The sequence below is a fragment of the Pristis pectinata genome, chromosome 6 (assembly GCF_009764475.1).
Source record: "Pristis pectinata isolate sPriPec2 chromosome 6, sPriPec2.1.pri, whole genome shotgun sequence".
Classification (NCBI taxonomy): Eukaryota; Metazoa; Chordata; class Chondrichthyes; order Rhinopristiformes; family Pristidae; genus Pristis; species Pristis pectinata.
In genome coordinates this window covers 8,892,712-8,919,689 of record NC_067410.1, presented here as the reverse complement: position 1 = coordinate 8,919,689, position 26,978 = coordinate 8,892,712, and the positions used below count along the sequence as shown (strand labels likewise).

The 26,978-nt window shown below is 46.6% G+C and overlaps 1 protein-coding gene across 1 annotated transcript in view; it reads right to left on the bottom strand.

Annotated features, from left to right (window-relative positions):
• Positions 1-26,978, bottom strand: part of LOC127571406 (semaphorin-3G-like) — a 176,299-nt gene that overhangs the window by 79,697 nt on the left and 69,624 nt on the right. Inside the window, 1 exon segment of the mRNA XM_052017733.1 lies at positions 7,367-7,527. Within this exon segment, the coding sequence (XP_051873693.1) occupies positions 7,367-7,527 (161 nt within the window).

The following is a 26,978-nucleotide window of genomic DNA, read 5'->3' as shown; positions in this document are numbered from 1 at the left end:
TGCCATAAAAAAGCCATTTGTTGTGTGATAAATAAAAGGGTAAAATTAGAGGAGTGTAGAATTTTATTTGGATTTTATTTTGAGATGATTGTTTTTAAATCTGCATAATCTGTCTATGGTTGTTTCCCCTCTTGTTTCAAGAAGGCAACATCCATCATCAAAGATCTCCACCATCCGGGCCATGCCATCTTCTCGCAGCTACCATCGGGCAGGAGGTACAGAAGCCTGAATCCCATACCACAAGGTTCAAGGACAGCTACTTCCCTTCAACTATTCAGTTATTGAACCAACCTGTACAAGCCTAATCACTGCCTCAGTAGAGCAACACTAAGGAGCAACACACAAAGGAGCTGGAGGTACTCAGTGGGCCAGGCAACATCTATGGAGGGAAATGGACGGTCAATGTTTCGGGTCAAGACCCTTCATCAGGACTGGAAAGAAAGAGGGGAGATAGCCAGCGTACCTTTTCCTGACCCGCTGAGTTCCTCCAGCTGCTTTGTGCGTTGCTCCAGATTTTCAACAACTGCAGTCTCTTGTGGCTCCTATGGTGACACTATGATCACTTTGCACTAAATGGACTTAGTTTGTTCTAATTGTGTATTATCTTATAAAAATTGTGTATGATTTATGTCTGTTTTTCTTGTGAATGCTGCTTATCTGATGCCATGTACCTGTGATACTGCTGCAGGTTTTTCATTGCACCTGTGCATACACGTACTTGTGCACATGACAATAAAGTCAACCTTGACTTTGACTTCAATTTTAATTATTCCTCCAGAGGTCTTCCGCAACCAAGATCCGAAACTCTGGAATTCCCTATAGACTCCCTCACTTTCCTCTTTTAGGGCACCCCTATAAGCCAACCTCCACACCAAGCTTCTGGTCTATATCCCAATATTTCCTTATGTTGTGCAGTGTCAGTTCTTCTTTGATAATTGGCCAGGGGATGTTTCACTATTTGTTATTCACTATGGCAGATACATTAGGGACATGGCAGATACATTAGGGACGTTTAAGAGACTCTTAGATAGACACATGAATGATAGAGAGATGGAGGGCTATGTGGGAGGGAAGGGTTAGACAGATCTTAGAGCAGGATAAGATGTCGGCACAACATTGTGGGCCGAAGGGCCTGTGCTGTGCTGCAGTTTTCTAAGTTCTATTTTAAAGGCTCTTTATAATGGTTAAAGTTGTTGGAAGCAATTCAACAGTAACTCTCAAAAGGGAATAGGGTATACTTGGAAAAGTAAATGACCTTTACGAATTGAGAAAGGCAGGCAGTTGGATTTCTTGGAAAGCAATTCCAAAGAACTTGCCCAAACATTATAAATGCAGACCTTCCTTCTATGCCTTGGCTCTATGCATTATATAATAATTGGCTCCAAAACTATTACCAGTCTCTTTTCTGTGTCATAATATGCTTTGTAGAGGCTGTTTGAATCACAGGTGCTAGGACCCTGTAGGATACCCAAGGGTGATGTGTTCTCCAAGTTCTTTTTCCTATTGGAAAGAGATAACAAGCAGGTAACTCAGGTCTTAACTGGGAGGTCCAATGCCTGGACCTTACCTATCATTATTAAGTGATGAATGCCCCTCAGTGACTGAAAGGGCTGGGGAGCAGGGCTTATTAACAGGCGTTGTTGGCAGTGATTGAACTGGGGGGAGGTTTGCAGGGGGGGCTTCTTTATACCCACCCCTGGCTCTACTGAAACAGTAACAAACCCTTTAAATAAAAAAATACTTAGCATTAAAATCTCCTGACCAGTTTGAATCCTGCACCAGCTGTTGCTAGATGGTTTCCAAGGGGTTCTAAACCATATGTCTTACAGAGCTGAGAGGTATTTCATAGAACATAGAACAGTATAGCACAGTACAGGCCCTTCAGCCTACGATGTTGTGCCGAACTATATGAACACCTCCTCCATGATCTATCCAACCCTTCCCTCCTGCACAGCCCATAACCCTCCATTTTTCTTACTTCCATGTGCCTCTATAAGAGCCTTTTAAATGTACCTGTTGTATCAGCCTCTACAGCCACCCCCGGCAGTGTGTTCCAGGCACCCACCCTTCCCTCTGTGTAAAGAACCTACCTCTGACATCTCCCTTGAACATTCCTCCTCTGACCTTAAACAGATGCCCTCTGGTATTGGCTTTGGCCACCCTGGGGAAAAGGTGCTGGCTTTCCACTCTATCTATGTCCCTCATAATCTTATGCACCTCTATCAAGTCGCCTCTCATCCTCCATCACTCTAAAGAGAAAAGCCCTAGCTCACTCAACCTTTCCTCATAAGACATGTTCTCTAATCCAGGCAGCATCCTGGTAAATTTCCTCAGCATTCTTTCTAAAGCTTCCTCATCCTTCCTATAATGAGGCGACTGGAACTGAACACAATACTCCAAGTATTGTCTAACCAGGGTGTTATAGAGCTGCAACATCACCTCACAGCTCTTGAACTCAATCCCCCGACTAATGAAGGCCATGAAGATAATTTTCTTTGTTATTTATTCATTCAAAGAAATATGGATGTCACTGACAATACTGAAACTGTATTGCCTATTATTAATTGCCTCTTGGTTGACGAGACAGATTGGAAGCAGCTACATTGGTGGACCTGGATTTACATATAACCTACACCAGGTGAGTATGGTTGATTTCCTTTCCTGAAGGACAATAGTGAATTAGATGGGTGTTTAGGGCAATCAGTAGCTGTGGAGCTTCCATTATTGGTTCAGTCCTTATTTTTTATTGTTCAAGGGTTATTTAATTACTTGAATTTGAAATCCCTGTTACCACGATGGGACGTAAGCTCCAGGGTCCCAGCCTTTGGATACTTCTTCAGTGGCTTAACCATGGGAATCCTTTGGATTTGATTCAATATTTGCAGCCATTTATAAAATTATCAAGGTTGTGGGGACATGGCGTGAACTTGGGTCATTGCAGGTGGAAATGCCCGTGTTTCTAAGTTATGCACATCACATCATTGTTGCCCAAAAACTCTTTCAGTGTTGCCATGGGCATGATGGGATGATTGGCTTCCCTCTGTGCTGTAATTCTGGTCATTGCACTTTAAATTTAACCGAAGCTTTAGTAGAAACCTGAGGGGCAACTTTTTCCACACAGAGGGTGGTCCATATATGGAATGAGCTGCCAGAGGAAGTGGTTGAGGCAGGTACAATAACAGTTGAAGGACACTTGGGCAGGTACATGGAAAGGAAAGGTTTAGAGGGATATGGGTCAACATGGGCAAATGGGACTAACTTAGATGGGTATCTTGGTTAACATGGACGAGTTGGGCCGAAGGGCCTGTTTCCCTGCTGTGTGACTCTATCACTTTGTGACTATGAAAGGGAAGGATGAATGTCTTAGAGAGGGTTGATTAGAGGACTCCAGGTAGTAGGGATCTTAGATGCATGAACGTGCTAGGAATCTGTTCTCCTTGAGTAACGACTTGGTTAGACAGGGTAAATAGAGAGAAGCTGTCCCCGTCAATGAAAGGTTCAAGGACTAGTGGGCATAGTTTTAAACACTTAGGCAAAGGGGTATGAGGAGAAACTCTTTGACTTAGGGGGTAATTATAACCTGAATTGCCTGGAGGGGCAGTGGAAGCAGAATCAATTAGTGCCTTCAAAAGGGATTTGGATGGGCACCTGAGAGAAAATGGCAGGGCTATGGGAAAAAGGGGGGTGGGTGGAGAATGGGATGGGGAGATTGAGGGGGGTGGAGAATTGGATTGGGGCATTGACCTGCTAAGAGCCGGCAATGACTCAATGGGCCCTCTGTGCTGTAACAAAGCTATGATTTAATGAAGCTTGGGTACCACCCCCAATCCTTCCCGCCAACTCCCCTCCCACAGTCCTGCTGAGGACTGACCCCAGGAGAACCCCAATCACTCATCACCCCTAACACAATTGGGCCAATTGCTATGGACTTCTCTCCAACCCACAGTGATTATTCCATTAGTTTAACATCATCTCTAAAATTGAAGATGGATGTTGCAGAGAAGCCTTTCACAAAGACTTAGTGATGGGTATTGATATTGGTATTGGTTTATTATTGCCACTTGTACTGAGGTACAGTGAAAAACTTGTCTTGCATACCGATCAATTCATTACACAGTGCAGATACATTGAGTTAGTACAGAATGCATTGAGGTAGTACAGATGAAAACAATAACAGAATAGTCACATCTACAGGGAAGAGCATTGCAGGTAGACAATAAGGTGCAAGGTCACAACAAGGTAGATTGTGAGGTCAAGAGTCCATCTCATCATATAAGGGAACCGTTCAATAGTCTTATTACACTGGGGTAGAATCTGTCCTTGAGCCTGGTGGTACGTGCCCTCATGCTCCTGTATCTTCTGCCTGATGGGAGAGGAGAGAAGAGAGAATGACCCGGGCGGGTGGGGTCTTTGATTATGCTGGCTGCTTCACCAAGGCAGCGAGAAGTGCAGACGGAGTCATTAGAGATTCAAAATTCATCTTAGGTCTGTTGCCAAGTGTCCTTCCAATAGCAAAGGCATGACTGAAGAGCAAGTTCTAGCCAATATTTGTCCTTTATTCAGGACGATACAGGGCCGAACAGTGCTGCAGTTAGCAGAGCTGCTGCCTCCCAGCTCCGGAGATCCGGGTTCAATCCTGACCTCTGTCTATGAAGAGTTTGCACGTTCTCGCTGTGGCCATGTGGGTTTCCTCTGAGCACTCCAGTTTCCACCCACATCTCAAAAAAATGTGCAGGTTGGTAGGTTATTTGGTGACTGTGAGTTGTCCCTGGTGAGTGGTAGCATCTGGGGAGAGTTGATGGGAATGTGGGGAGAATAAAATGGGTTAGGATTAGTGTAAATGGGTGCTCGATTGTTAGCAGTGTGTGGTGGACTGAAGGACCTGTTTCTGTGCTGTATTACTCAATGACTATTATTATAAATGCTATTATTCTCTTGCTTTACTGTTGTTCTTGAATTTATATTTCCAGAGGACTGCATTGCATGTAAAACACTTTGGGATATGGTGAAAGGGTGCTTCAGAGAAGTCTTTCCTTGGAGATTTTCTTACAAGTGTTAGTGGCTCTTGTGTTGCCCATGAAATTTGCTCGTTTTATCACTTGATGGTTGGGGATTATGGCTCTGATTTCTGACAGGGAAGGCTTTTTTATAATTGAGCCAAGCTGTACGAGTTGACAAAACTAAGTAAACAAGGAAGCCAACACTTCTGGGAAGAGGTCCCAACAAACAGAGATTAAAAAAACATAAACAATACCATTTGGGCTGCAGGGCATTATATGTTTGCCTTGTGGAGTCAGGACAAGGAAAACTCACTGTGGTCGAGGCAGCTCACTTCACGGTGCCCCTGCCTCAGGAACCAATGAGAGAGATGTGGGGCCTTCATCTCCAATCATGACGGAGCACAATTGAGGACTGGCTTCCTGCCTATTTACTCTGGCAGGCTGGGCAATTTCCAATTAGTTTCAGCACTGGCCTGTACTGTTTGCAGGGCTCAGAGGAATAACATTTAATGAAATGGGAGAGTAAGGCGTTACTAAAGCAACCACGGTAGCAAGGAAATCATCTTGATCTAATCACTCATTATTCTCTGCTTTCACTTGACTGAATTTCCTTGTGTTGGGTTAAAAGCTCTATAGGTCTAGCTCTTGGTAAGAGTAGAAGCAGTGACAGAGCCACCCACAATGGTAGTTGCGAGAAGATGGCATGGCCCAGATGGTGGGGATCTTTGATGACTGATATTACCTTCTTGAGGCAGCGTCTCTTGTAGATAGTACCGATGAAGCAAAGAAGATTTGCTAGGTGTGGGCAAGGTGACGGTGGGTTTAGGTAAGGCGGAGGGAGGGAAGCTGTTCACACTAGCAGACGGTTCAAGGACCAGGGAACACATTCAGAATGATGAATAAAGCATACAGGGCAGACTTTTTAATGCAGGGAATAGTTAAGATCTGGAACTTCATATCTGTAGAGATGGTGGAAGCAGATGAACTAAGGTTTTCAAATGGCCATTGGCTAGGCACCTGAGGAAAAAAATAATTTGCAGGGCCTCAGGAAAAGAGCAGGGGAATTGTAATTTGGGGATTACTATACAAAGACCTGACATTGTCTTGATGGCTGAATGGCCTCCTTCTGTGCTATATTGTTTCTGCCTCTGTTCTCTGATTCTATTGGAAGCTGGTGAGCTGAATCAAATTGACCCGTAAGAGATCAATGTAATAAACATGTCAAAATAAAGGCAAGATTGAAGCATAAAGTGAGCTTGAGGTGAAACTAGCATCATTTATCAGGTAGTGAGCTATCCTTGTATTCTCAATCCAGTGAGGAATGTAGGAATTGGAACTCCAGACAGTTTATTTGTGAGGCTTCATATGTCACACGGGCAATATTCTTGTGATTAGAGGAGGTAGTGGTATGGATATACGGAGTCCTCAGTGTAACTGTAATAACAAATGTTAAAAATTAGCCTGACTTATCCAAACATGCAATGGAATGATATTGATACAAAACCACACACAGCAACCACACTCCCATCAAAGGTTTTCAACCATGTACAAGGGACAAGTCAGGAGTGTGATGGAATACTCTCCACTGGCCTGGATCCTCTGCTAAGCTTTTGCTCGTCTTTCCTTGTATCTACCTATGTATTCACGTTAAATATTTTTTAGATCACTTCAGCAAAGTAGCTTGTGACATTTTGCAACGTTAAGGTTGTTATACCGTATAAGTATATGTCCTTCAGGTTGTTTAAGTCTCCATTGTGCAGATCAAGATGCAAACCAACACTTTCCATTCTGGATCATGTTTTCCCAGTAATCTCAGAACTGTGAGCTCTTCCTAGCATGATCTGCCTTTCCTTCCACAACCGACACGCTCACAAAATCCATGCTTGACATCACTCAACCATCTTTTCTTCAGTCCTTGGTTGTTTTCTCTAGAAGGAGCCATGTTAAACGTTTTAGGATAAAAGCAAGGCCCCTCAAGCCTGTCAATCACTCAGTTTAATTCATGGCTGGTCTCCATCTCAACTTGCCTTTGCTCTATATTCTTTGGTAACTTTACCCAATGAAAAATTTCGGCCTTGTTGGAGATGACTGCCCTTGGGTCCAGAGCTCTTTAGAGATTAGAATTCCTACTTTCCACCATCTTGTGTAAAGAACGTCCTGATTTTTAGTCTCGATGTTGCAGTCCACGTCAAGACTAAAAGGGTAGTGGAAATTGGTAATTCTCTCTCCAAAAGGACTCTGGAACTCAGGGGCAATAATCACCAACAATGTCAAGACTATGTGCTCACAATCATATTCCTTCCATCAGAGAAGTATTCCCCAGAGCACCTAAACAACATCAGAAAAGGACTGAAAGCATAAGTTACCTCTTTGGCATCGATAGCTGGCTGGTCAAGTTGAAGGGAGTACAAAGCATCCTTAGCTCCAATGAACAGTTGGTCACGGTACTCATCAAGGAACATTGAACGGAAATCCAGGAAACCACGGTGACCAAAGAAGATAACAGATCTATTGGCAGTCAGGAGGTCTGAAACAAAGGAAACAATGGTGTTTATTTGCTTATCATTGTTAGTTAGGTCTTTGTCCTGCATATATGTCATTGCATCTTGCTAAAGATGCTGTGTTACATCCTAGTCCTTTCAAACACTCTTGTCAACAGTGTTAGGTAAAATTTATCAAGAGAATAACAGACCCAACACTGTGGCGAAAGCACTACTGGAGAAGGCAAGGCCACTGGAGAGCTCTCAGGGAAACAAAAGGTAGCGTCAACTCTCCACAGTAAAAAAAACCCTTCAAGATCTTCATGTCATTACTTCATCTTTATTAGGTTCTATTGGTGTTTTGTGGTTTAAAAACACAATGCACCCAACTCCTCACCAACTGAGAGAAACGGAAAGACACTGAAGCTAGTTTTTTTTTCAAAAATATTCTATCATAGGATGTGGGCATTGTTGGCAGGGCGTCCATTTACCCTCCAACTGCCAATGCCCTTTGGAAGGTGGTGTTGAGCTGCCTCAGTACATGTGGCGAAATCATTCCCATTCTGGTGTTTCAGAGGTTGGAGTCAGATGTAGACCAGATCATTTAAGGGGAGCAGATTTCCTTCCTGTAGCTTCATGATCACCATTCCCAATTCTGGACTGGGATTTCCTCGGCCTGGAGTTCAGTTCTGAGCCCAACGCTCAGAAGTTCAATAGTGGCTGTGGCTCAGGTTGTCTCACACAGGGCTTTCCCTCATGTGTTACAACACTGCAGAGGAGATCAGGTAAATCTGAGGCCAGGACTGGGGTTTGAGGGGAGAGTCATGGGTCAGAAGTTTTTTTACACAAGAGTAGTTGATATCTAGAACCTGCTGCCAAAAGAGGTGGTGGACTCAAATGCAATCACTATGTTTAAGAGGCATTTAGAGAAACATTTAAATAGGCAAGGCATAAAAGAATGCTGACCTAATGTGGACAAGTGAGATTAACATAGATGGGCAAAAGGGTCAGCATGAAAGTGCTGGGCAAAAGGGCCCACCTGTGCTGTACAGCTCTATGACTGTGACTCTATCACATTGGCAGCTTCTAATCATCGAGTGCTTCTCCAGAATCTAAGGAAGAATACAACCACGGCATCCATTATCCTTGAGACCTGAAGGAGGGTCCTGACCCGAGACGTCGACCGCCTGCTTTTCTCCACGGACGCTGCCTGGCCTGCCGAGTTCCTCCAGCACCATCGTGTTTTTCATCCTTGTAGCAACTTGATTTAAGATCCTAGAATGCAAACCATCAGGTCCTGGGGACTCATCAGCCTTTAGCTCCGGCTGTTTGTCTACTAATCAGTCTCAGCTTAAGCTTGCCTGATACTAATCACCAACTAAGAGAGGGCGGATAAGGTTTGTTAATTGCTGATGGTCTGTCTGGAGGAGATGTAAGGAGAAGGAGGTGAAGGAGGACGGAGGAAGGAAAGCATAAGCAATGCTAGAAGTGTGGAGACAAGACACAATAAAAGAGGATGCTGGAAATACTCAGCAGGACAGGCACATCTGTTAATGAGTTAACATAATGTAATATGGTATTGTAGCGGTTGCTACCGCGGAATAAAACAAGACTCTACTCGGAGGATTGCCAAACAGAACTGGTTTATTTTCCCGCCTTGCGCGGGCCCTTTAAGGGAGACTGTTCCCGCCCAAAAACAACCGGCAATGACGTAAGTCCTACGTCATCAGGACTTTCCCGCGCGCGGGTTCTCCCCGTTGCTCGGAAAGATGAGGCCCGCCGCCATCTTGGGCCTCGTTGCTCCGACGCCGCGCGACCCGACTGCCGAGCCGGTTCGCCCGACTAGACGGTGAGTCGCCACACAACCCCCCCCCCAGAACCGGCGATACAGTCCCCAAGGTCCGTGGGCTGTGCCAGCTGCCGCTTAGGGGGGCGGCCTCTGCGTCGCGGCGTGGCAACCTTGACAGGCTGTTGCAGATCCAAATGGGCCGGTTTGAGGCGGTCCGCCGTGTAAACCTGTTCCCTGCCTCCAATGTCCAAAATAAAGGTGGATCCATTATTGCGTATGACTCGGAACAGTCCCTCATATGGTCGTTGCAATGGCGCCCGAGGTGTGCCCCTGCGAACGAAAACAAACTTACAGTCCCGTAGTTCCTTGGGCTGGCAGGATGGGGCTTGACCGTGCCGTGAGGTGGGAATCGGGGCCAAGTCGCCAAGCTTCTCGCGCAGTCTTTGTAGGACTGCTGGGGGTTGTTCCCCTTGGTCCCGAAGGGCAGGTATGAAATCCCCGGGGACAACTAGTGGCGCCCCGTATACAAGCTTAGCTGACGAAGTGCGGAGGTCTTCTTTGGGGGCAGTGCGTATGCCGAGCAGGACCCAAGGCAGCTCGTCAACCCAGTTAGGACCCTTCAGGCGGGCCATCAAGGCCGATTTCAGATGGCGGTGAAAACGTTCCACCAACCCGTTTGATTGAGGATGGTAGGCCGTGGTGGTGTGCAGCTGCGTCCCTAGAAGGTTCGCTAATGCAGCCCAGAGACTGGAAGTGAATTGGGTGCCTCTGTCTGAAGTGATGTGGGCCGGAACGCCAAAACGTGAGACCCAAGTTGTGAGCAGCGCCCGGGCGCAGGAATCAGTGGTGATGTCAGTCAGGGGGGTTGCCTCAGGCCACCTCGTGAACCGGTCCATGATGGTAAGGAGGTACCGGGCTCCTCTTGAAACTGGCAGAGGGCCCACGAAGTCGACGTGTATGTGGTCAAACCTCCTACGGGTAGGCTCGAACTGCTGTGGTGGGACCTTGGTGTGTCGCTGGATTTTTGACGTCTGGCAGTGCGGACAAGTCCTGGCCCACTCACTGACCTGCTTGTGCAGGCCATGCCAGACAAACTTGCTGGCGACCAGTCGGACAGTAGATCTGACGGACGGGTGCGCCAACCCATGTACCGAGTCAAAAACGCGTCTCCGCCAGGCTGCAGGGACTATAGGGCGGGGCTGACCAGTCGCAACGTCGCAAAGTAGGGTCCGCTGACCTGGACCAACCAAAAAATCTCGGAGCTGCAGACCCGAGACTGCGGTTCTGTAGCTGGGCAGCTCATCGTCGGCTTGCTGTGCGTCAGCTAGGGCCGTGTAGTCGACACCCAAGGATAGGTTGTGGATGGTTGGTCTGGAAAGTGCATCAGCAACGACATTATCCTTTCCGGAGACATGTTGGATGTCAGTTGTGAACTCGGAAATGTAGGATAAATGTCTCTGCTGACGAGCTGACCAGGGATCGGAGACTTTGGAGAAGGCAAAGGACAGAGGCTTATGATCGGTGAAAGCGGTGAAAGGCCTGCCTTCTAGAAAGTATCGGAAATGCTGGACCGCCAGATACAGTGCTAGAAGTTCCCGATCAAAAGCGCTGTACTTCAGTTCGGGCGGTCTAAGGTGCTTGCTGAAAAATGCCAAGGGTTGCCAGCGGCCTTCGAGTAGCTGTTCCAGTAACCCACCCACCGCGGTGTTGGACGCGTCTACCGTGAGGGCAGTCGGGATGTCAGTTCTGGGGTGTACTAGCATCGTGGCGTCTGCCAGGGCGTCTTTGGCCTTAACGAAAGCAGCCGCAGCCTCGTCAGTCCAGGTGATGTCCTTGCCCTTACCAGCCAGCAGCGAGAACAGAGGGCGCATGATACGGGCTGCTGCAGGGATGAAACGATGGTAAAAGTTGACCATCCCAAGGAATTCCTGTAGGCCTTTGACTGTGTCAGGGCGGGCAAAATGGCGGATAGCGTCCACCTTGGCGGGTAGGGGTGTTGCCCCGTCGCTGGTGATTTTGTGGCTGAGGAAATCGATAGAGTCAAGTCCGAATTGGCACTTGGATGGGTTGATCGTGAGGCCGAAACCGCGGAGGCGGGAATACAGCTGGTGGAGGTGGGAAAGGTGTTCCTGGCGGTTACGGCTGGCGATCAGTATGTCGTCCAAGTAAATGAACACGAAGTCCAGGTCTCGGCCTGCCGCGTCCATCAGCCGCTGGAAGGTCTGCGCGGCGTTCTTAAGGCCGAACGGCATCCGAAGGAATTCGAACAGGCCGAATGGGGTGATAATCGCAGTTTTGGGGACGTCATCCGGATGGACCGGGATTTGGTGGTATCCCCTAACGAAGTCCACTTTGGAAAAGATGCGGGCCCCGTGTAAGTTCGCTGCGAAGTCCTGGATGTGAGGGATGGGATAACGGTCCAGGGTGGTGGCGTCATTCAGCCTGCGGTAGTCGTCGCAGGGCCTCCACCCTCCAGTGGCTTTGGGGACCATGTGCAGGGGGGAGGCCCAGGGGCTGTCTGACCTGCGAACAATCCCCAGCTCCTCCATGTGACGGAACTCTTCCTTTGCCAGGCGGAGCTTGTCTGGAGGTAATCGTCGTGCTTGGGCATGAAGGGGTGGCCCTGTGGTAATGATGTGGTGTCGTACCCCGTGTGTGGGCCTAGAATTTGTAAACGAAGGTGCCAAAATTGATGGGAATTCGGCTAGAAGCTTGGCGAAATCGTCGCCAGAAAGGGAAATGGAGTCCAGGCGCGGGGCTGGTGGGCTGATTTCTCCCAGGGGATAGGTCCGGAGAGTGCGAGAGTGGACTAACCGCTTCCTTCGCAGGTCGACTAACAGGTTGTGGGCCCGAAGGAAATCGGCTCCTAGAAGTGGTCGGGCGACGGTGGCAAGAGTAAAGGTCCAGGTAAAACGGCTGCCGCCAAAGTGTAATTGAAGTGTACGGGTGCCGAAAGACCATATCGTTGTACCGTTGGCGGCATTGAGTAGAGGACCTGGTGGCCTGTCACGAGTGTTGCGGCCTGTCGGGGGCAAAATACTGACCTCCGCTCCAGTATCAACAAGGAAACGCCGTCCAGATTTCTTGTCCTGAACGAATAGGAGGCTCTGTCGGCGGCCAGCCACCGTAGCCATCAGCGGCGGCTGGCCCTGGCATTTCCCTGAAACTTGCAGGGTGGGCGGCATCGACGGGCCTCCGCACCCCATCTCTGATGGTAGAAGCACAGCTGGTCACCCATGTCGTCGTCTGCGTTCCTGGGGCGTGGTTGCTCGGTTGCTGGGGCCGGGCGAGGCGGGCGGTGGGCTCGCGGCCTGGTGATTTGACTGACGGACGAGCCGCTCTCGCGCTTGGCCCTCCACAGGACATCTGCACCTCATGGGGGTTGCTAAAGTCGGCGTCAGCTAACAACAAGTGGATGTCATCGGGGAGCTGTTCGAGGAAGGCCTGTTCGAACATCAGGCATGGCTTGTGTCCCTCGGCCAATGCCAGCATCTCATTCATTAGGGCGGATGGGGATCTGTCCCCCAGGCCATCCAGATGAAGCAGGCGTGCAGCGCGCTCACGATGGGAGAGGCCGAAGGTCCGAATCAAAAGGTCTTTGAAAGCCGGGTACTTATCTTCCTCCGAAGGTGACTGGATGAAGTCTCCAACCTGGGCGGCTGTCTCCTGGTCCAGAGAGCTAACCACATGGTAGTACTTCGTGGAGTCGGAGGTGATCTGCTGAAGGTGGAATTGCGCCTCGGCCTGGTCAAACCAGACGCTGGGCCGAAGTGTCCAAAAGGTGGGCAGCTTGAGGGCCACTGCGTTGGCTGCTGCACTGTCATTCATTTCGCGGGTCCAAAAGCCGTTCGGACCGTTGGGGTCACCAATGTAGCGGTTGCTACCGTGGAATAAAACAAGACTCTACTCAGAGGATTGCCAAACAGAACTGGTTTATTTTCCCGCCTTGCGCGGGCCCTTTAAGGGAGAATGTTCCCGCCCAAGAACAACTGGTAATGACGTAAGTCCTACGTCATCAGGACTTTCCCGCGCACGGGTTCTCCCTGTCGCTCGGAAAGACGAGGCCCGCCGCCATCTTGGGCCTCGTTGCTCCGACGCCGCGCGACCCGACTACCGAACCGGTTCGCCCGACTAGACGGTGAGTCGCCACAATATAATATTATAGTAATTATCTTACATTAGTATAATAATAATATAATATCATAATATAAGCTGAAGATCATCAGAACTGTCCAATTATATCCATCCTTTTGTGAAAATGTTCGACTTCTAACTTTTCAATAACCTGAAACATTAGGTCGATTTCTCTCCCCACAGATGCTGCCTGACCCACAGAGCATTTTTAGCATGTTTTGTTCTTGTCCAGGAAGTGGCACTCAGATGTGTGTTACACATACCCAGGCTCCACTGTGCATTATACAGGTATACAGGAACATGCAACGAAAATTGGAGACTTCACATTCCCACATTTCCTTTCATGTTTTGTTTTCCATAGAAATTGGATCATGGACCGCACAAACACGAGGAATTCTGCAATCTAACTTCTAAGCTACAAGCTGTTTATTCACAACTATAGCTTTAAGTTGAGAGGGGGAAAGTTTAAAGGAGATTTACGAGGTGATTTTTTTACACAGAGAGTGGTAGGTGCCTGGAACGGGCTACCAGAAGAAGTGGTGGAAGCAGATACAAAGGCAATGCTTAAGCAGCATTTAGACAGGCACATGAACAGCCAAGAATGGAGGTCTGTGCAGGCAGATGGGACTAGTTCAACTGGCATCATGGTCGGCACAGACGTTATGGGCTGAAGAGCCTGTTGCTGTGCTGTACTAATGTTCTAATTGTTTAACTTTCTCCACTGCTGTAGGATTTGAATTCACGTGACAGGACCATCAGCCTTGGCCACGATGCTACTCATCTATATACCTCAATATTCATCTACCACTGCTGTCTGGGCCAAATGTCCTCCAACAACAAGACTGATTGACAAAGCATTAAGATAAGATAAGATTTCTTTATCAGTCACACGTACACCAAAACACACAGTGAAATGCATCTTTTGCGTTGAGTGTTCTGGGGGTAGCCCGCAAGTGTCACCACGCTTCCGCTGCCGACATAGCGTGCCCACAACTTCCAACTCATACGCCTTTGGAATGTGGGAGGAAACCAGAGCACCCGGAGGAAACCCATGCAGACACAGGGAGGACGTACAAACTCCTTACAGACAGCAGCCGGAATTGAACCAGGGTCGCTGACGCTGTAATAGCATTACGCTAACCTGTACACTGGAGACCAAAAGTGCTGGAAATGCTCAGCATATGTGGGAAGAGAAACAAGAGTTAACTTTTCAGGTCAAGGACAAGTTCCGACAAAGAGTCTTAAGACCTGAAGTGACCCGAATCTCCTTTCACAGATGCTTCCTAACCTGCTGAGCATTTCCTGAATTTTCTGCTTTTAGTTCAGGTTTCCAGCATCAGCAGTTTTTGGATTTTCAATCTTAGAAGGCTGCTGCTCCAGGATACCTTTCCCAAGTCTGGTAATGAGCACGGTTAGGAAAGATTTCAGTCTCTGCTATTAATTCCCATGACCTTTTTCGATCATCCAGCATAAAATAGAAGAAAAATGTCCTGAATGAAATACTGGCAGGTTTTAAGAGGAAATCTCCTGGCTACTGACACACATTTTTTGGAGAGGATAACACAAAGGTCAAAGACAGAAGTACTTGGCATTCACAACCACAAACCACTTTATATCAAGTGAAATGAAGCTGCTGCTGTGATGCATTGAATCCAGCAACCTATTTTTGCAGAGCAAGTTCCCACAAACAACAATGTGATAATCACCAGGGAATTTGATTCAGTGATGTTGATTGAGAGGTAAATATTGGTGAGGACGTCAAAGATAACTCAGCTCCTCCTCCTTGAAATAATGCCGTGGGATCTTTGCCATCTACCTGGGACCTACCCGAAAGACCATGCCCCCAACAGTACTGAAACGTCAGCCTGGATTTTGTGCTGAAGCCTCTGGAGTGGGATCCTGCTATTAGCTAGTGAATTGTCGAGATTCTTTGAAAGGGAGTTTCAGCATTTGGTAAGATATTATTTCACTCCATAAGACTTTGGCATTTTGATGTAAACTGTCTCTCCTTGTCAATGGGTAAAATTTAAAAACTGCACTGGAATCATTTATCATATTCCAGTTGTAACATTGCACCAAGCCAACAATAACATTATTCTAGTGATTAAACTCTTGGTTGGATCTATAATTGGGGTTGAGGAGATGGAACTGGAAACATTAATCTCAGCCATACTTCTATCTAAGACATTCTGCAATCTAATGGTCTCTACCACTAACTGCTGGTTCAGCTGCTGGTGTACATCAGTACACAGTCTGGTTCCAGAAGGGTTGATCTGGCAACTACATTGCTTAGCAATGTTAACTGAACCATATTCATCTCCATCACTGGGGTTCGGTGTCAACTGTGATTTAGTTGGTTGCCCTCTTGCCTCCAAGGTAGAAGGTTGCAGGTTCAAGTTCCCATTCAAAAGACTTGAGCTCAAAAGCCTAGACCGACACTACAGCACGCCACTGAGGGAGTGCTGCCCTGTTGGAGGAGTCAATAAGGATCAAGACATTAACCAAAGCCGTTGTCCACTTGGATGCGTGGTTAAGATATCATGTTTTTGAATAAAAGCATGTGGATTGTCCCATGTGAATTGGCCAATAGTTACACCAACACCACTGACATAGAATAGACCATCTTTTCATTGTCCCACTGCTTTTTCACAAGATCACAAGACAAAGGAGCAGAAGTAGGCCATTCGGCCCATCGAGTCTGCTCTGCTACCTCACCATGAGCTAAACTATTCTCCCATCTAGCCCCAATTCCCAGCCTTTTCCCCTTATCCCTTGATACCCTGACTAATTAAGATACCTATTAATCTCCTCCTTAAACACCCCCAATGATCAGGCCTCCACAGCTGTATGTGGCAACGAATTCCATAAATCCACAACCCTCTGGCTAAAGAAATTTCTCCTCATCTCTGTTCTAAATGGGTACCCTCTAATTCTAAGACTGTGCCCTCTTGTCCTGGACTCACCCACCAAGGGAAACAACTCAGCCACATCTACTCTGTCCAGTCCTTTCAACATTTGAAATGTTTCTATGAGGTCCCCTCTCAGTCTTCTGTACTCCAATGAGTACGGTCCAAGAGCCAACAATCGCTCATCGTACGTAAGCCCTTTCATTCCGGGAATCATCCTCGTAAATCTTCTCTGTACCCTCTATGTAATGTGCAAATTTCCCGCTGAATTTCCTAAATTACAACCTTGACTATTCTTCAAGCGTATGTCATTGGCTGTAAAGTAAGTTGGGTTGGGTTTGAGTTGAGGGAAGGCACAATATAAATGCAAGCCTTTCTCCCTTTGAACAGCATCTGCACAATGCCGTCAGCCCAACATAAGACACTTCAATATTCCTTGTGATGTGACACAACAGGAAGAAATGTTTAAGATTTGGAACATGCGACGACGCAATGTAAGTGCAACGCGTTTTCTTCTGTTCACTTCACACTCGCTCCAAAATACAGGGTGATACAGAGGCACGGCTAGTGGAGCTGCTGCCTTGCAGTGCTAGAAATGCAGGTTCAATCCTCACCTAGGGTGCTGTCTGTGTGAAGTTTGCACGTTCTCCCTGTGACTATGTGAGTTTCCTCTGGGTGCTCCAGTTTCCTCCCTTGTTCCAAAGGTGTGCAGGTTGGTTGGTTAATTGCCCACTGTAAATTGCCCCTAGATGAGTGGTAGAATGTGGGGGGAGTTAATTGGAATGGTAGGCTAATTGGCCACTGTAAAATACCCCGAGTGGCTAGCAAGGAAGCATCATATCAAGTTACATTCAATCTACATATTCGCTTTCCAGAAAATAAAGACTTAAGAGACCAGATATATTTTGATTTCAAACTCTGAGTGGAGCTTATTGGAATGGTTTTTAAGGTGAGATGAGATGAGATATCTTTATTAGTCACATGTACATCGAAACACACACATCTTTTGCATAGAGTGTTCTGGAGGCAGCCCGCAAGTGTCGACATGCTTCTGGCGCCAACATAGCATGCTCTCAACTTCCTAACCCGTACGTCTTTGCAATGTGGGAGGAAACTGGAGCACCCGGAGGAAACCCACGCAGACATGGGGAGAACGTACAAACTCCTTACAGACAGCGGCCGGAATTGAACCTGGGTCGCTGGCGCTGTAATAGCGTTATGCTATCCGCTACGCTACAGTTCTGCGCACTGCAAGTTTCAGCATGGCATGTGGCCTGGCTTCATTGATGGATTACCTGTTCTGTGTCTAAGTAAACACTCGAGGTTTAATGCATGCTTGCCATTCACAAGATTGTATATTCACTAGAGTGTTTTCTGTTATGAATGAGCTGCCTTACACTGCAGATCCTGGCCCGAGGAGTTATAATTGAATCAGGCCAGAACAAGGACCTGAGCTACGTGATCAGCCATGAACTGGGAAGGCTCAAAGCTTGTGACCTCCTCCTTCCCCTCTTTAAGTCGGGTCCTTCTGCCCATTTATCTTGTTGGTCTTTGTGAGAAGCAATCATCACATTTCAAAAGGAATTGGTAGTGAATCATGTTGAGATTTTTCCAAGAGCCACAATTAAAGAGCAGCTTTTCGTTTTAACTATGAGACACGTGAAGTCTGAATATATCTCTGACTGGATGGCACCGGGATCCTGATTCAACAACCTGACCAATAGAATTGAAGTAGAATTAAACCAATTTTCAACCATCTTCGAAGTAGAATTGCAGAAGAATTGAATCACAATGAAAACGCCCCAGGAAATTAATTCAGATGCAGAAACAAATTTGCATTATTGGAATGGAGGCTGAGGAATTTGCAAACCAACTCTGCAAAAGCAAACTCTGAATCATGAAGGATAAAACCTGACAAGCTGTTATTACTCAACTGTATCTTTTTTATTATATTTATTTTCCAGTATCTGGGCCTCAGTGGTGTTGAAAATGATGCTTAGGGCAATGAGGTGTCGTCAGCCAAGTGGGCTGCTTGGTTTTATGCAGCTTGAGTGATGTTGGAGCTTGTGCAGGCAATTAAAAGGCATTATTTCAAACTTCTGACTTGTGCCTTGCACATGGTGAAAAGATTTTGGGCAATTAGGAAGGAAGACAGTTTCTTTCCTTCAATAAGGAAACCTCAGTACTCAACAAAACTTTGTGTAACTACAGCAAGACTTTCTTACTCTGTACTCTTGGAGCCTGCTCTACAAACATCGCTGATCCTCTGTCTCATAACATCTTCCTGCCTTCTCTTCATACTCTTTGATGTATTTTGTGCCTAGAGTCCTCTTGCTTCCCTCTTAAATACGTTCAGTGATTTCTCCGCAACTCAGTCTTAAATGTCTTACCCTTTCCTGAGAGTGTGACTTCCCAGGGAAATATTCTCCACACCTCCAGTATGTCTCACCCTGTCAGAATATTGTACACTTCGCTGTGTAGCGGTTAGCATAACGCTTTACAGCACCAGCGATCCAGGTTCAAATCCGGCTGCTGTCTGTAAGGAGTTTGTACGTTCTCCCCGTGTCTGCGTGGGTTTCCTCCGGGTGCTCCGGTTTCCTCCCACATTACAAAGACGTACGGGTTAGGAAGTTGTGGGCGTGCTATGTTGGCGCTGGAAGCGCAGCGACACTTGCGGGCTGCCCCCAGAACACTACACAAAAGATGTGTGTTTCAATGTACATGTGACTAATAAAGAAATCTTATCTTCTCTTATCTCATTTTCTAACCTCTTGTGGATACAAGCCAAGTTGATCCAATCTCTCCTCATATGATAGTCCCAAAGAATTAGTCTGATTACCCTTCGCTGCACTCTCTGCAAGGTAAGTGCATTTAATGTTAGATAAGGAGACCAAAACTGCACATAATAGTCCAGATGTGATCTCACCAAGGCCTTACATAATCATAATAAGACATTCCTGCTTCTATCCTCAGAACCTTTTGCATTGAAGGCCTACATACCATTTGCCTTCTTAACCACTTGCTCCATCTGCATGTTTGCTTTCAGTGACTGGTGTACAAGGGCACCCACATTGGTATTGGTATTGATTTATTATTATCACGTACCGAGGTACAGTGAAAAACTTGTCTTGCATACCGTTCGTACAGGTCAATTCACTACACAGTACATTGAGGTAGTACAAGGTAAAACAATAACAGAATGCAGAGTAAAGTGTCACAGCTACAGAGGAAGTGCGGTGCAGGTAGACAATAAGGTGCAAGGTCACAACAAGGTAGATTGTGAAGTTAAGAGTCCATCTTATCGTACTAGGGGACCATTCAATAGTCTTATCACAGTGGGATAGAAGCTGTCCTTGAGCCTGGTGGTATGTGCACTCAGGCTCCCGTATCTTCTGCCTGATGGGAGATGGGAGAAGAGAGAATGTCCCGGGTGGGTGGGGTCTTTGATTTTGCTAGCTGCTTCACAGAGGCAGCGAGAAGTATAGACAGAGTCCATGGAGGGGTAGCTGGTTTCCGTGATTTGCTGGGCTGCGTCCACATCTCTCTGCAGTTTCTTGCGGCCCTGGACAGAGCAGTTGCCGTACCAGGCCATGATGCATTCAGATAGGATGCTTTCTATGGTGCGTCAATAAAAGTTGGTGAGTGTCAAATGGGACATGCCAAATACCTTGAGCCTCCTGAGAAAGTAGAGGCGCCGGTGAGCTTTCTTGGCTGTGGTGTCTACAAGGTTGGACCAGGACAGGCTATAGATGATGTTCACTCCTAGGAAATTGAAGCTCTCAACCCTTTTGACGTCAGCACCATTGATGTAGACCACTGGTCCCTTCCTGAAGTCAATGACCAACTCTTTCATTTTGCTGACAGGTTGTTAGTTGTTGTCATGACACCATGTCACTAGGCTCTCTATCTCTTACCTGTACTCTGACTCGTTATTTGAGATATGGACCACTACAGTGGTATCATCTGCAAAGTTGTAGATGGAGTTAGAGCAGAATCTGGCCACACAGTCATGAGTGTATAAGGAGTAGGGTAGGGGGCTGAGGATGCAGCCTTGTGGGGCACCAGTGTTGAGAATGATCATGCTGGAGGTGTTACCTATCCTCACTGATTGCGGTCTGTTGGTCAGGAAGTCAAGGTTGCAGAGGGAAGTGTTGTGTCCCAGTTCTCAGAGTTTGGTGATGAGTTTGCTTGGGATTATAGTGGTGAAGGCGGAGCTGTAGTCAATAAACAATAGTCTAACATATGTGTCTTTACTGTCCAGATGCTCCAGAGATGAGTGTAGAACCAGGGAGATGGCATCCACTGTAGACCTGTTTCGGCAGTAGGCGAATTGCTGTAGGTCGAGGTTACCTGGGAGGCTGGAGTTAATGCATGCCATGATAAGCCTCTCGAAGCACTTCATGATGGTGGATGTCAGAGCCACTGGTCGGTAGTCATTTCCTTGTAACCTTGTATTTCTTAGGTACCGGGATGATAGTGGTCTTCTTAAAACAGGTGAGAACCTCAGATTGAAGCAGGGAGAGGTTGAATATGTCTGCAAATGCCCCCGCCAGCTGATCAGCACAATATCTGAGCACACGGCCAGGGACACCATCTGGGCCAGATGTTTTCCTCGGGTTCACTCTCTGGAAGACTGATCTCACATCTTCAGTGGTGAGCACTGGCTGAGTTGCATTGGAGGCTGTCAGGGTGGGTGGTGACAATCCACTTCCCTTCTGTTCAAAACGTGCACAGAATGTGTTCTGATCGGGAAGGGCTGCGTTGTTGTTGGCGATGTGCCCAACTTCGTTTTGTAGCCCGTTATGGCATGTAAGCCCTGCCATAACTGATGGCTGGTCTGGGACTCGATTTTGGACTGATATTGTCTCTTGTCATCTCTGATAGCTTCACGGAAGTGGTATCTCGATTTCTTGTAAAGGTCAGGGTCAGCTGATTGGAATGCAGCAGTCCTAGACTTCAGTAGGGAGTGGATCTCCTGGTTCATCCATGGTTTCCGGTTTGGGAACACCCGGATTGTCCTCTTTGGTACTCAGTCCTCGACACACTTGCTGATAAAGTCTGTGATGGTGGTGGCATACTCATCAAGGCTGGCAGCTGAGTCTTTGAACATGGACCAGTCCAATGATTCAAAGCAGTCACGTAGAAGCTCATCTGCTTCCTCAGACCAGCGCTGCATGACTCCCTGTACTGGATCCTCTTGTTTCAGCTTCTGTTTGTACGCAGGGAGGAGGGGAACAGCCTGCTGGTCTGATTTACCAAAGTGAGGGTGAGGGATGGCTCAGAAGACATCTTTGATGGTTGTATAGCAATGGTCAAGGGTGTTTGGGCCCCTGATGGGACAGGAGAAGTGCTGGTAGTATTCTGGTAATGCACTCTTGAGGTTGCCTGGCTGAAGTCACCTGCAATAATGAAGAGGGCCTCAGGGTATCCTGCTTCAAGGCTGTTGAAAAGCAGAGCAGCCCTCTTATATATTAGGCTTCCCCTTTTCCTATCTTCAGTCCTGAAGAAAGGTCCTGACCCGAAACATTGACCGCCTGCTTTTCTCCACGGATGCTGCCTGGCCTGCTGAGTTCCTCCAGCACCATTGTGTTTTTCATCTAGATTCCAGCATCTGCAGTCCTTTGTTTCTCTAACTTCTTCATGAGTCTTTATTCAAGTCCTTTTGATAATCCAAATATGCCACACCCACCGGGATTTCTTATCTATTCTACCAGTTACATCCTCAAACAACTTCAATAAACTTTGTCAAACAGCATTTCCCTTTTATAAATTCATGTTGACTTTGTCTAATCCTGTTGATACTTACTAAGTGTCCTGTGATTCTAATAGGTTCAAGAAGTTTCCCTGCAACTGGTTTACCTTCCTGATTGCTTGCTGTGCCTGGATGTTTATCTTGGTTGATGGGTTTGAGGGAATTATTGGCCTGGACAGCATCCTGTTCTCTTGTGAATTGTTAATGCTTACTACAGCCTGGCCAGATGGGGGCGGCACAATGGCATACCTAGTACAGCCGATGCCTAGCAGCTCCAGTGACCCAGGTTCAATCCTGTCCTTAGGTGCTGTCTGTGTGGAGTTTGGAGGTTCTTCTTGTGACCACATGGGTTTCCTCTAGATGCTCTGGTTTCTTCCCACATCCCAAAGACATAGGTGAGTGGTGGAATCTGGAGGGGTGGGAGTTGATGGGATTTGGGGGTAGAATAAAATGGGATGAATGAAGGATCAGGGTGCTTGATGGTCAGGCATGGACTTGGTGGGTCGAAGGACATGTTTCCATGCTGTATGACTCTTTGACCCTACTCATTGCATACGTCATGGTTGGCTCAATATGTTCTTAGACAATTAGCTCATCGCTAAAGAAATGCATTAACTCCAGGATCTTTTGTGAGACAGAAACATGCAAAGACTTATTTTGTTAACATGTTGCACTCCTGGCTATGCTGTTAAATGGAGACTCCCAGCATGGTGCTGTATGTGTTGTCAATGAGTTGGCCATGATTGCGGAACTACCTGACCTAAGCCTGATAGTGCCCGACCCTAAGCATCAGGTCCAAGTCAATTATCAAAAGAATTACAAGCCCTCAGGCTCAGTTGGTTTCAGATGGTTGTACTTAAGTGCGGTTTTAATTTTGTACCTGAGCAGACTTGTAATTCACACCTGCGGGCGCAGATAATATTTCAGTTAATGATTCGCCCCATACAATCCAACACTCCCTCAGCAGTGTTTAAATTAGGAGCAGAAATCCAAGAGTGGGGTTTGAACTCACAAAGTTGTGGCTCTGATGCAAAATAATAGCTGGAAGCTCCTGTACATAAAGCTCCTGTTCATAAAGCACGTGAACTACTTCTGTTCTACATCTCTGTTACAGATTCCTCTGTCAGTCAGTAATAGGCATGAGACTAATGCGTAAACTTTGCCCTCTTCGAGCACTGTGTAATGAATTGACCTGTACGATCGGTATGCAGGACAAGTTTTTCACTGTACCTCGGTATAAGTGACAATAATAAACCAATACCAATACCTCGCACTTCAGGAAAACATCTGATCAGGCAGCGGCTAGGGCCAGCACAGTGACACAGCTATTAGAAGTGCTGCCTCACAGCGCTGGAGACCCAGGTGCTGTCTGTGTGGAGTTTGCATGTTCTCCCTGTGACCGTGTGCCTTTCCCCTGGCAGTTTGATGTCCTCCCTTAACTCAAAGACCTGAGGGTTGGGAGGTGAATTGGCCACTGTAAATTACCCTCAGTGTGGAAGCGAGTGGTAGAATCTGAGGGAGGTTGATGAGACTGTGTTGAAAATAAAAAGGGGAGGGGGAAATTAGTGTAGATGGTTGAAGACCCTGCTTCCATGCTTTGTGACTTTATAAGAACCAGTGTCTACAATTCAGGGCATAGACAGTGGAGGTAGAATCTGGTAAAGATAGACTTGTCAGTCAGAATCTTTCTTTCATAATCAGAATCAGATTTATTATCACTGAGTTATATGACATGAAATTTGTTGTTTTGTGGCGGCAGTACAGTGCGAAGATCTAAAATTACCATAAATTACAAAAAGAAATAAACAGTGCAAAAAGAAGGAATAATGAGGTAGTGTTCATGGGTTCATGGTCTGTTCAGAAATCTGATGGCAGAGGGGAAGAAGCTGTTCCTGAAACGTTGAGTGTGAACCTTCAAAAATGTCAAATACTAGAGGACGTGCATTTAAGGTGAGGGGTGAAAGTAAAGGAGATGTGTGGGACTAGTTTTTTTTTACACAGAGAGTGGTGGTTGCCTGGAACGGGCTGCCAGGGTTGGTGGTGGAAGCAGATGTGATAGAGGTGTTTAAGAGGCTTTTAGATAGACACATGAATATGCAGGGAATAGAGAATATGGATCATGTACAGGCAGAAGATTTAGTTTAATGCAACATCGTGTTCGGCACAGACATAGTAGGTTGAGGTGCTAGTCCCTGTACTGTACTGTTCTGTGTTCTCAGAGAGGTCTCTCAAATTCCTTTGTGGAAACACACCAGGCAATGGATTTCAGAATGTCAAAAGTTTGAATCAATACCTTTGTCCTACCAGGGCAATTCTTCTCAGTGACTTTTATAAATTCCAGTTCAAACAGGGTTCGGTGCTTTGCCACTCAGCCGTGAGAGATTACCCCTTGTGACATTTGCTAGCAGATACAAATAAAACAAGATTATGCTTAAAATGAACTATCTTTGTTTCTAGTCTCTGGTTTATCACAAACCCCATTCTGTAACAAAAATGTGGCTGGTTGCCAGGTTTCGGACTACATCAACCTGCTTTAAATACAAGGCCTGGGGGTAACCTCTGGAGTAATTATATCTCATCACCTTCAACGTTGAAATCAATTCTTGGTACTGAATAAGTCCACTTGCTTAAAACAGCCTCAAAAGTACAAGAAAGATTTTGTAGTCGAACATAACAGGCCTTTGGGGGCTGAGGACTTGTATTATATACTGACCCAGATGTTCTAGCTTGGTGTGGTTGAGCTAGTTCATTGGGATCTCCTGAATAAACTGTTCCAGACCCATGCCTAATCATAATGTTTGATCAAACCTCTAATGTCACAAACAAAATCCACTGATGGATAAAATGCGAAGAGGCTGCATTCAATTCTAGTCACCCCATTATAGGAAGGATGTGGAGGCTTTGGAGAGGGTGCAGAAGCGGTTTACCAGGATACTGCCTGGATTAGAGGCCATGTGCTATAAGGACAGGCTGGACAAACTTGGATTGTTTTCTCTGGAGCGGCAGAGGCTGAGGGGAGACCTGGTAGCAGTTTATAAGATTATGAGAGGCACAGGTAGCATAGACAGCCAGTATTTTTTTCCCAGGGTCAAAATGTCTAATACTAGAGGGCATGCATTTAAGGTGAGAGAGGGTAACTTCAAAGGAGATGTGCAGGGCTAATTTTTTGACAGAGAGTGGTGTGTGCCTGGAATGCGCTGCCAGGGGTGGTGGTGGAGGCAGATATGATAAAGGCGTTTAAGAGGCTCTTAGGTAGGCACATGGATGTGCAGAGAATGGAGGGATGTGGACATTGTGCAGGCAGAAGGGATTAGTTTGGTTAGGCATTTAATTACGAGTTTAGTTAGTTCAGCACAACATGGTGGGCCGAAGGGCCTGTTCCTGTACTGTTCTGTATACTGTATTCCAAGCTGTTCTCACTGACAGGACGGCCCCTAAACAGAGGTCGCAGACTGAAGATAATCAACCAAAGATCTGGGCTGGAGAGGAAAAGGAGGAGAACTGGGATCTTGTCAATGGGGAAGGATAGCAAAATCAGCCAAAGTTCACCTGAATGAAATCAAGGGAATGTAACTGAGTTGGGTTCCATGAAGGGTGAGTGATCTACTGTGTCTGATGGCCAGCCTCTAATAAATGGGTAAGAGTTTTCAAACTTACACCAAAGAATTTACAAAGAGTATGAAGGGGAGGATGTACTTGAACTCATAGAGGAACCTTAATCAACAGAACAGCTCAAAGTGACTTTTTGCAGTAATGAACTCTGAAGTTAGTTGCTATGGTGTGGGCTAATACAGCGCCTCTACTTCCTCAGGAGGCTAAAGAAATTTGGTTTGTCCCCTTTGACTCTCACTAACTTTTACCGATGCACCACAGAAAGCATCCTATCAGGATGTACGGCAACTGCTCTGCCCAAGACCGCAAGAAGCTGCAGAGAGTTGTGGACACAGCCCAGCGCATTACGGACACCAGTCTCCCCTCCTTGGACTCTGTCTTTACCTCTCCTTGTCTTGGTGTAGCAGCCAGCATAATCAAAGACCCCACCCACATGGGACATTCTTTCTTCTCTACTCTTCCATCGGGTAGAAGATACAGGAGCCTGAGGGCACATACTACCAGACTTAAGGACAGCTTCTACCCCACTGTGATAAGACTATTGAAGTTCCCTTATACAATGAGATGGACGATGACCTATGACCTCATGACCTCATGACCTCACGATCTACCTTGTTGTGACCTTGCACCTTATTGCACTGCACTTTCTCTGTAGCTGTGACACTTTACTCTGTACTGTTATTGTTTTTTTTTACCTGTACTACATCAATGCACCTCTGAACTAACTTAATGTAACTGCACAGTGTAATGAATTGACCTGTAAGATCGGTTTGTAAGAAAAGTTTTTCACTGTACCTTGGTACAAGTGACAATAATAAACCAATACCAATACCGATACTCGACATTGAAGTTCCCACACATGGCAACTGAATGTATTAGTTGAGTGGTTGAATGTGACTGGACCAGGCAATCAGGAAGACCCGCTGCCCTGTATTGGCAAACAATCATTTCAAGATCATTGGGAAGGTGGTAACTGGTGTGGAGAAAAAAATCTCCTCAAACTCCACAGAAGGCAAGGGATAGGGGTTCAAACCAGCAAAAGCAAACATGGGGTTCACATCGGGAATCATCGTGAATGGGAAGTCCTTCAACCCATCACATTTGTGCTGCCTTGTTTGGAAGAGCCTCTTGTATAATTCATCGGCCACTTCTATCATCATTTGAAGGAGCAATCCAATGAGCTGAACTCCCCTGCTCAAGTATATGGAGATACAAGAGACTACAGATGCTGGAATCTGGAGCAACATACAAACTGCTGGAGGGACTCAGTGGGTCGAGCAGCATCTGGTGGGGGAGGAATTGTCG